The 10,189-nt window shown below is 51.7% G+C and overlaps 1 protein-coding gene across 2 annotated transcripts; it reads right to left on the bottom strand.

Annotated features, from left to right (window-relative positions):
* Positions 1-599: 599 nt before the first annotated feature.
* On the bottom strand, positions 600-7,954 carry CHST12 (carbohydrate sulfotransferase 12). 2 transcript variants are annotated; one of them, XM_066329745.1, is made up of 2 exons: positions 7,918-7,954; positions 600-2,593 (listed from the first exon to the last, which is right to left on the bottom strand). In XM_066329745.1, exon 2 carries the CDS (start codon positions 2,496-2,498, stop codon positions 1,248-1,250), a length of 1,251 nt encoding a protein of 416 aa, XP_066185842.1. In that variant the 5' UTR covers positions 2,499-2,593; positions 7,918-7,954; the 3' UTR covers positions 600-1,247. The 2 variants fall into 2 exon arrangements, with proteins under 2 accessions (XP_066185842.1, XP_066185841.1); XM_066329744.1 differs by lacking the exon at positions 7,918-7,954 and adding an exon at positions 7,774-7,888.
* Positions 7,955-10,189: the final 2,235 nt, after the last annotated feature.

The following is a 10,189-nucleotide window of genomic DNA, read 5'->3' as shown; positions in this document are numbered from 1 at the left end:
AGCACAGTGGGAACCATCACTCCTGCAGCAGGTCCCAGCAAGGCAGATGAGCAAATCTGCATCAGCCATTTGGAATAAGCAGAAAGGCAGCAGATGAGGATGTGGTGTCACGAGCAGTAGCTGGAATGCTGAAGACAGACAAACTTGGAGTTCACCTTGACATCTGCTTATTGAAAGAAACCTTTTGGATCTTCTTCTCCCAGGGAAAAGCATCATCATCCCTGCCACGTCCCCTTAAAGCATGCACGGGGATGATGAGGACACAACACAGTCCTCAAGGGACTTGTGCTGCATGCAGCAGTGACCAGGACACAGAGCAGCAGGGCCTGGCCAGCTCACCCACCCAGGGGCACGCTCTGCCCACCCCGGCTGGCCACAACCCCTAAGAACTTCAGCACCCTCCTGGAACGGGACAAGTCCTGGGAATGCTCCACACCAGCAAGGTATAGGGGCTGAACTTCAGCTTTGTGGGCAGCACAGTCCCACAGCACTTCGCCAAAAGGTCAGGCAGTGCAGAGGTGCTGTGTTGGCCACCTGCATGCCCCAAAACACCCCACAGGACTTGTCACTGCTCCCAGTGCTGTTTCCTTCCTGTGACCCTGGTGTCACACTCCACACCTGTGAGCAGTGTGAGTCACCAGAGCCCTTCCAGGTGTTCTTCCAGGCCTGTTTGGCACAGTCTGGCACTGACCCATCCCACTGCCTTGGAGTGACCACCAGCAGACCTGGCATCATCAACATCCCATGCCCCAGAGAGATCCAAGTGCTCTGCAAACCTTGGACCTCTGAAACAGCAGCCCTGAGACAACACACAGAGGCAGGTTCATAATTTCTTGGGGTTTTCTTTGATCTCTTTTTTTTTATTCCTTCCCTTCCTTTGCCACGACACACACTTTGTTTTAAATATCTTAAATATATTAATTTTTAAAAAGTATTAATAAAAAGCTACTGAAGGACATGATTGGCAGAGTGACCAAGGGCAGCAACCCATCACAAAGTATGGGGACATTTTAAAAAAACAGAAAACAAATTAGAACCCAAAAAAATGGCATTTTTTTGCATATGCACAGCTGGCTGGAATACCCTGGACTCTGGCATTATTGCAAAAATGGAAGGGGAAGCAGTAGAAAAAATATATTTCATTGTACCAACTTGCATTGGGAAGGGAGTTAAGAGCAAAAATGAGGAGGATTTAAACATTTTTGGTATTTCAGATGTTCCCTCCCACACGCACTGCCCAAACACGTTCAGTCTTTAAGCAAGTTTTCCGGCTTGGGGTAGCCAAAGAGTACAAAATCTGCTTCATAAAGCTTATAGAGCTGCTGCCTCCAAGCCAGTGGGATTTTGGCAAACCAGTTATCTTCCCAGCTGCTGGCAGTCCTGTTCCGGTAGCTGGGTGGGAAGCGAAGCAGCCTGTCCACTTTGAGGAGCTGCAATAAATAAGCAGCATCCTCATCCAGCGTCTCCAGCTTCCCGATGAAGTCATAGTCTATCTGGCACGGGTGGCACAGACGGTAAATCTGCCTCCAGTGCTCATTGAAGGGGGCCATCTTCTCTGTCCTGGGATCCAGTAAGTACTGGATGAAGTCAGAAAAGGAGACTTTGAGGCCCGCCCCGAAGGCCTCGCTAACGGAGGTGGGAAGGTTGGTGTGGTTGGAGTAGAGCTTGAGCATGGGGATGGCGAAACGCCGGTAGAAGTCCTCGTTCTCCAGCTCGAATTTGCTGCGGAAGGCGGAGATGAGGCGCACAAAGGGGTCTCGTACAAAGAGGAACTTGGTGTACTTCTTCAGCTTGATCTTCATCAGGTGCCGCGAGAACTTCCCGTAGCGGCGCCAGAATTTGTTGAAGGTCAGGTGGGTGCTGGTGTTGTGGACGTGCTCCCGGGGGATATCCAGAGGGTTCCGGTAGGGGACCCCCTGGTCCAGCAGGCTCTCACTCAGCACGATCATCACTCGTTTCCAGTTGGTGCAGGCCACCTTGGGCACGTAGCAGTAGATGACGCCGTGGCGGTCATCCACGATCAGGTGGTTGAGCTCGTAGTTGGGGATGTCGTCGAAGGAGCGCTCCTTGGTGGGGAAGGTGAAGCTGGAATTGGCACAAAACTCCCGCAGCGTCCTCTGCCTCTCCACCTGCAGCTTCTCTTGGTCCAAGCTGTTCCTGTCCTTGTGTGTGGACCAGTCATAGCCCCGCACGTTCTCCTCCAGGTTACTCAGCGCGGGCTTGTTGGAGCCCTGCACGAGGAGCTGCTCTGTCTTTCGGGGGATAGAGCTGTTCTGTTTCAGGCTCGAACTAAGCAGCTTTGCCAAAAGTTCATCGACATCTGGCAAGGCTTCCCAGTCCTCCCCTGCTGCGATGGCGCCTGGGGAGCGGGGCCTGGAGAAGGATGTGTGCAGGTAGAAGTGAGCCGTCCCCACGTTGTCCCAGTACACAATAATCAGGAGGATCATGAAGATGGAGACCAGCACCACAGACAGACGGAGGAGCCGTGCTTTGGTCATCCTGACACCTACTGTGGTAGCTGGCTTTCACCTGGATTCACCTCTGGCTTGCAGAGTGAGGCTTGGGATCCAGCATGGTGCTGCAGAGCAGGAGCCTGGAAAGGTACAAGGAAAAAAAAAAAAAAAGTTAGTTGAACCTTTAATCCTTCTGGTTTGGAGAGAAGGACCTGGCACAATCAAAACTTGTCGTGGGGCTGACCATTCCCTTTTGCACATGGAGAGAGCTGTGAGAGTCAGAGGTATCCATAGAGACTGGAAAAGAGCTGGCTGGCCAAAAGCAGACATAATGTGTTGCAATTATATCAGTTTCATAGCAATAGTGGATTTTTATCAATCTCAAGTTTTTGGAGTTAGGTGATTTTGAAGTTAGGTGACAACTCTGATTAAATTTTTAAAAATTAGTAAAACCTGATTGCAGACCTAGAGCTTACAGAGGCAAGTTTGAGAGTATTAAAATACACAACCACACACAGGAAGTATGCAGAGCCAATTACCTTTCAGATCTCCTTGATTTTTACACTATCTAACACACAAGAAGAAAGAAGCCTCAATCCATGATTTCATCTCTTGGTAACACACTGTGGTGTCATCTCTGCATGAAGGTGCTCTGGGCTGAAAACAAATTCCTTATTGGAGTTAGGAATACAGGGCTAAAGGTGCCACTGCCTCAGTGGCTAAAGCAAGTCCCTGCTGAGAGAACATCACTGACCTGAACACACCGTCTTATCTACTCTGTGTGAAGGCACCCAGTGGTGTTATCTCAATGATCTTTCTTGGTAGCTATTTCATTTTGCCAGGAACAAAGATTACACAAACAGTTCTTCTGCAACCCTCCCACAAAGGGACACAGTCCTGATAAGAGCCACGCATCAATAAAAGTCTAAAGGAGAGATTACTTTTAACTGAATGACTTAGGAGATTAAGGACGCTCTGGTAAATCTGTGTTCATGTTCAGGCACTGTTGAATCAGGAACTCTTCTCCTGCTTTAATGTAATTTATATTTCTATCACACTCAACACTAGCAACTCTTGATCACCAAGGACAGGTGAGAAATCACTGTTAAAGGGGCAGCTCAGATCATCTGTTCTGAGGGGTGCAGCAGGTTTGGGTTTTTTGCTTCAACCAACCCCATCTTTTCACTGCTGTCTGTTTTCCATGATTCCCAGCCCCTTTCTTCCCCCAGGATCCTCAGGGAACAGCCACCTCCCCACCCTGCTGCACGTTTTCTGGTCCAAGGCTCCGTGCAGAGGCAGGCTGGCAAACCAGCCTTGATCTCTGCCCAAGCCAGCAAGAAGCCAGTGCCTACAGCCGGGGAAGAACAACACAGCAAAGTGAGGAGCTACAAGTAGTTCCTGCAATGTTCTCCACCCCTCCAAGCATAGTCCAGGCTCTGATTATAAACACAGAGCAGCACCTACAGATAAAAAACAAGAGCTGTCCTTTCCACAGACATCCCAAATCTTTCCAATGACTTCAGAACAAACCCTGCAAACACCAGCTTTGAAAACAAAGCCACTTCAGGGCAAGCTGCCCTGAGAAGTTTTTTCTAAATGAAGGCTGGGTGTCTCTTCTTCCCAAAACACAGAAGTTGCTCCCCAGCCAATTCACACCACCCTTAAACAGCAACAACCCCACCCTTCAAAGAGATGCAGAAGAACTCGAGTCCAGATTCCCAAAGTGTCGAGCTCTGTCATTCCCAGGGAAAAGGTGCTCAGCACCTCTGAGGCTCACTGCAGCCTTGCAGTGAAAGATTCGGTAAAAAGTCCCCTGCACAGCTTTGCTTGTGTCTCAGGGGTGACGGGTCTTAACAGCCAAAGTCTAGGTTTCAAACATCAGACAAGAATTTAGTAACAAAGAGGAACAATACTAGATACTGTTACATGTCAAAGTATTAGATCAGCTTGTCCCAAGACAAAAAGCACATATCCAAAGGCTTATGGTTTCTCCACCCTGGTGTATTTATTTACAATTGGAAAACAGAGAGAGCCAGAAATTCAGCAGAGCTGTAGCCTAACACAAGACTTTGCACTGCAACACCAAAAAGTGCCCTTTCCTAAAGCCAGGTTCTTATTCTGCCTGCTAAGAGGAACTGCAGACATAACGTTTTACACTCTGCAGATCAAGAAGCAGGTATTACTCAGCAGTAATTCTCCGTGTTTAGCTAGTCAAGACTGAAGATGGAGCAGATCTGAGAAGAAACACCCAGAGACATCAGCAGAGAGCTAAAGAAGGGGCAAATTACATATGTGCGTCAGCACTCAGACCAAGCATCTGAGTCCAGCAGCAGAAGATAATGGAGGGACATTGCCAAGCCTCCTGCTTGGCACACTCCAGGGTTTGAGTTTTGCCCAGATCTGCTCTTGCTTTTGATCCCGTTTAGCTGCTCAGGGCAGGGACTGCTTCCTATTCTGGATGAATAGGGTGCCCACTGCGCACAGAACCCAGCACGCTGTGCTTCCAGCGCTGCTTCAGACCTCTGGGCTGGCTGGAATGCAGCAAGCCTGGAAAGCTCCACGGAGCATCTTTTTCTGCTGTCCCCATACCCAGCAGCTTCCACAGCCCTGGGCGGCACAGCAGCCTCCCAGCATTCCTGCAAAGCTGTCCCAGCCAGGCGTGCATGGATCACCCTCCTGGCAGCAGCGACAGGGGCAGACTGGGCACTGTGTGTGGCACTCACATTCCTGGGGCAAATGGAAAGAGGGATCTTCAGCAGAGCCACCCCACAATGCAGCTGTACCAAGTGCACCCCAAGGGCTCCAAGCCTGCTTTCCAGGACACGGCACGCAGGCCTGCCAGAGAGTTGGGCTTTTCCAAGACACACACACAGCAGCGAGCAGCACAGAATCAGAAAGACTCCACTTCCATTAACTCTACCAGTGCCAGAGAGGAACCCTGGAAAAGAGCAGTAAGACAGCTTAATTCCCCCTCAGAAGGAAAATGCTGCAGAAAACAAGAGTTGCTCTATTGATTATGACCCATCCCCTTCCTGAGCACTTCATAAAGGATGCCAGATTGAATGCACAAATTAGAGGTCTCTGTGCACATTAGAGGGAACGTGCCTCTGTCCTCTCCTTGCCAGAATCAAAGGGAAAAAGCTTCCAGAAAGAGCCAAGAATTTACATTCAAGTTCAACCCAAAGTCACCAGCCAACAGGAACGTGCACCAGGACCCACACAAAGCTGCCTCTGTGACACGGTGCTGGCAAACTGGAAAGTGGACCAAGTGCTATAATCATCCTACAGAGTCCCCTGAGCAGCCATCCTGTCACCATCTCCAACCTGAACCTGGCCTGGGTGTGAGTCAAGAACTTTTCTTCCCATCCCAGCCCCGAGGAAGACACTGAGGTTTGAGGTCACTCATCCAATGCCAAATCCCCTGCTGCGTCAGACAACCACCTCTCAAAGCCTCATTTAACACCAGAAAGAAGAGATGTGTCCCCAGCACTCTTATTGCAAAAGCTATTGCAGATGCAACTCCTCGGGGGTTTGGAAACTTTTTTCTACTTCACAGCCCAACTGTAACTGTTCACTCTTAGGAGAGATAAGAGTTCAAGTAATTTGTGTCTCTTTATTCCTCTCCTCCTGGCTACATTCTCTTCCAGCTTCTCTGCAAAAGAAAGTAACTCCAACTCACTTGCAGGAGCAGCAAGGCCTACAGAAAATAAAGCAGCTTACAGAAAGGCATGTGCCAGGCACAGGGGACAATAACCCTTCTCTATGAACAGCAGTGGCCTTGAAAGAAATGTGCCTCCAAAGGCTTGGGTGCAGATCCCCTCTCTTGTTGCTTTGGGTTTCCCCAGCACTAAGAACCACCTCAACTCCTCCAGTTGATCTAACATGAGAAGATACAGGATTTCAGGCAGCTTACTTGGATTTTGCCTGCTTACTAAGACAGAAAGAAGGGGAGTAAGAACTTCTAAAAACACATAAAGCCCCCACCAAATTCAAATGGATACCTTCCCTTGGGGCACTTCCCCAGGAGGCACTGGACCCATGCAGCCTTCTATATTCACATATCATGGTACACACCAGTTATGCTTAGAGATAGCAACCTCTACAACAGTGGAACCAATTTAATCTCCTAAAGGTGCAGAAGAACGAGCTCCCATCACCCAAAGCAGACTGTACCAACAAACAAATTTCATGCACTTGGCTATCCCTCAACACATTGCTTCTCCCCAGCCTCCTAAAAGTCTACTTTGCAGAGCAAGGAAGTTTTAACCCAACAAATGACATCAATACTTACATTAGTATAAATGTACACCATAAGAAAAAACAGAGCTGCTTTGCATGTTGCACCACAACTTAGCCCATGTGTGTTAGACACCAGCAGAAGAACATCCTAATCTCCAGTTTGCCAGCACCTTGCCAGCCATTGCTGCCAAAAAGTTTGTACAGGCTTGGCAGCATTTGTCACCTCTTTTTTAAATATCCATACTCGGAAGCTGTCACAATTTCTTAAATTTCAGGAGGAAACTCCCCCAAACACAGCACACCCTGTTCATCCATCACCTTTATCACAAACTTCCATCGCACGCACCGTCCCTGGCTTCACAATCGCAGGAAGCACCTCAGGCAGCGCCGGTGCTGCAGCCCGGGCCAACAACACCGGGGACACCGGCTGTGTCCTGACACAACCCCGGCACCGCACCGGCTGCGGTCACCTTACAGACACCTGGGTCCGGCAGCTTTCAGCCCTGCAGCGGGAGCTTTGCTGGGGAAGCTGGGGCTGGCAGAGAGCGATCACAGCGCTGGGGGCCCGGCTGTGCCGTCGGGAGGCACCCCGGCATCGCTCCGGCATCGCCCAGCCCGGCAGGGGCTGCAGAGCCCCGGCAGCCTGCACCGGCCTCGGGCCCAGCACCGGGGCTGGAGGGAGACACAGAATCCCTACGGCTGGAAAAGACCTCTAGGATCGAGTCCCACCATCAACCCAGCGCTGTCAAACCGTGACCCCAAGTGCCACATCTACATCTACCTCCAAGGGACGGTGGCACCGCCACCTCTCTCTTGTGGCTCTGGCACAGCTTGAGGCTGTTTCCTCGTCTTTATCTCTTGCTACTCGGGAAAAAAGACCGACACTCGCTTATCTACAACCTCCTTCCAGGTGGCCGCAGAGAGCGATGAGGTTCCCCCGATCCTCCTTTAACCCAGGCTAAACCCGCCCAGCTCCCCGGGGAGCATCCAGCCGAGAGGGTACCGCCTGTGTGGAGAAGGGGAGCTGCCCCGCAGAGCCTCCCCAGCCCCAGCCCCGCGTCCCGCCGGAGCCGAGCCCTACCTGGCACCGGGGAGAGCGGGCGGACAGGCGGGGGCACGCCGCGCTCATAACCGGGAGCTGGTCCAGCCCCGGGGCGGCACCGCCTCAGCGAGCCCCGCCCGGCTCCTCGGACAACCCCCGAGCCCTGCCCGGCCCCGCGCTCACCTCCCGCCCGGGCACCGCAGCCTTCGCCTTCCTCTTCCCCTTCCCCTTCCCTTCCCCGTCCCTCCTCCTCCTCCCGCCGCGCTCCCGGCGCCGCCTCTCGCGAGACGCCGCGCGCGGGGGTCCCCGCGGGGCCGCGCAGGCGCCGCTCCGCCCGCCAGGGGGCGGCCCCGGCCCCGCGCCCGCCCGCGCCTCAGGGAGAGAGGGGAGAGAGGGGAGAGAGGGGAGAGAGCCTGAGGGAGAGAGGGGAGAGTGCGTGAGGGAGAGAGGGGAGAGAGGGGAGAGTGCCTGAGGGAGAGAGGGGAGAGTGCGTGAGGGAGAGAGGGGAGAGAGGGGAGAGTGCGTGGGGGAGAGAGGGGAGAGAGGGGAGAGTGCGTGGGGGAGAGAGGGGAGAGAGGGGAGAGTGCGTGAGGGGGAGAGGGGAGAGCGGGGAGAGAGCCTGAGGGAGAGAGGGGAGAGCGGGGAGAGAGCCTGAGGGAGAGAGGGGAGAGCGGGGAGAGAGCCTGAGGGAGAGAGGGGAGAGAGGGGAGAGTGCGTGAGGGAGAGAGGGGAGAGTGCGTGAGGGAGAGAGGGGAGAGCGGCTGAGGGAGAGAGGGGAGAGTTGGGAGAGAGCCTGAGGGAGAGAGGGCAGAGCGGCTGAGGGAGAGAGGGCAGAGCGGCTGAGGGAGCGCGGGGCGGGCGGCGGAGGGGCGGCTGCCGGGGAGCGCTGACACCCTCCCAGCATAAAGAGAAACGGCCGGGAACTAAAACACGAGACTCACCTCAACATGTGGAAGAGCTGCTTCCCATGGAGATGGGCAGAGCGCTGGAACAGGGGGCCGGGGAGGGTGCGGAGTCTCCCTCTCTGCAGATAGCCCAAACCCACCTGTGGCGTTCCTGTGTCACCTGCGTTAGGTGACCTCTCCGTGGTAGGGAGTTTGACTAAGTGATCTTCAGAGGTCCTTCCCAACCCTGAAAATTCTGTGATTCTGTAAAAATTTAACGTAACGCTTGCTTCTAAATTAATTACATGTTACCATACCATTACATTGTGTGGGTATTTAACGCCCCTGAGGCTTGGGTGGCCAGCAGTCATTCTAAGGAGCAAAGTCTAAATGACTGGACACAGTAGGGCTAGAAAATGCTGCTGAAAAATCCGAGGACAGTTTAAGCTCCTTTTGCTTCTCTAGTTGTGATTGGTAAGAATTGAATTAAAAAAAAAAAATTAGCCCAGCTCTGAAAAGTTCCTCTTCACACAAGACACATGATGCATCCTCACATCCAGCAATAATCAAACCTACAGTGATAATTTACAGATCGCACCTCCAAGATTTCAAAACCCAGCTTTTACATAAATTAACAGACTTAAAATGCAGATTTTACAAACAGGGAAGTTTTCACATCACGTGGCTCTGTACTCTCCACAACAGCCATGGAAAATTATCCAACTCTGTCACACAAACTTCCCCTCTGGAGTTGCAGCCTCACACTGAGGCACTCGGCTCAATCCAGCTCACTTGAAATGGCACCAAACACTGCAACTTTTTCATGGTGATTCAGCCCAAAGGTATTTAGCAAAGATGTATATGCTTGGAAAGCTTCGTTTTCCCTCACTTTTGGTCCCGCACTGTTTGCAGGTCAGCCAGGTCTTGTAAATACAGTCCTGGCTCAAGATCTGCTGGCACAAGTTTGTCTTAGACACACTCTATGTCCTTTTTTTTATGTCTTTGTTTATCTAAAAGAGTCTGCTCTGGGGACACGTGTTCCTGACCTTCCACTTCTCTGTCACACTTTTTCCTGCTGCTTACTGTTTCATAAGGAAAATTGGCTGCTTGCTACAGCCGCTCACACCTTTGCATTGATTGCATCCCCACTTCGGGGGCTTAAGCCGTTTTTAAAGACAAGTAATTAAACTTCCTCATCCCTGGAGTGAACTATCCCTCCTCTTCCCGACAGCAAAGCAAGAGCATAGAGAAACAGGAGTGTGTACAGTGTCACCCAGTGAGAAACAGCACACAGGAGAATTCTTTGCCAGTGCTTCAGCTGTGAAAACGATTCTTTGTCCATATGAAAAAGATGCCCAAACCTACCTGAGACTGCCACCTTGGAGGAGGGAAGCCACTTCTGCTTGGGGCAAGGATTCACTATTCCATGCAATTGTCCAGAACCATTTTATTTGCAGCGTGTTTAAAAGCCCCTTAATGGAGAAGGCTGCCAGCTGAAGACATTTGTTCCAAAAAGAAAAACACATTCCCACAGTTTACCTCCAGGCTAGTCATTAATATCAGGGTCTTCA

The sequence above is a fragment of the Sylvia atricapilla genome, chromosome 15 (genome assembly GCF_009819655.1).
Source record: "Sylvia atricapilla isolate bSylAtr1 chromosome 15, bSylAtr1.pri, whole genome shotgun sequence".
In the NCBI taxonomy this organism is placed as follows: domain Eukaryota; kingdom Metazoa; phylum Chordata; class Aves; order Passeriformes; family Sylviidae; genus Sylvia; species Sylvia atricapilla.
This window is presented reverse-complemented; position numbering and strand designations above follow the sequence as displayed.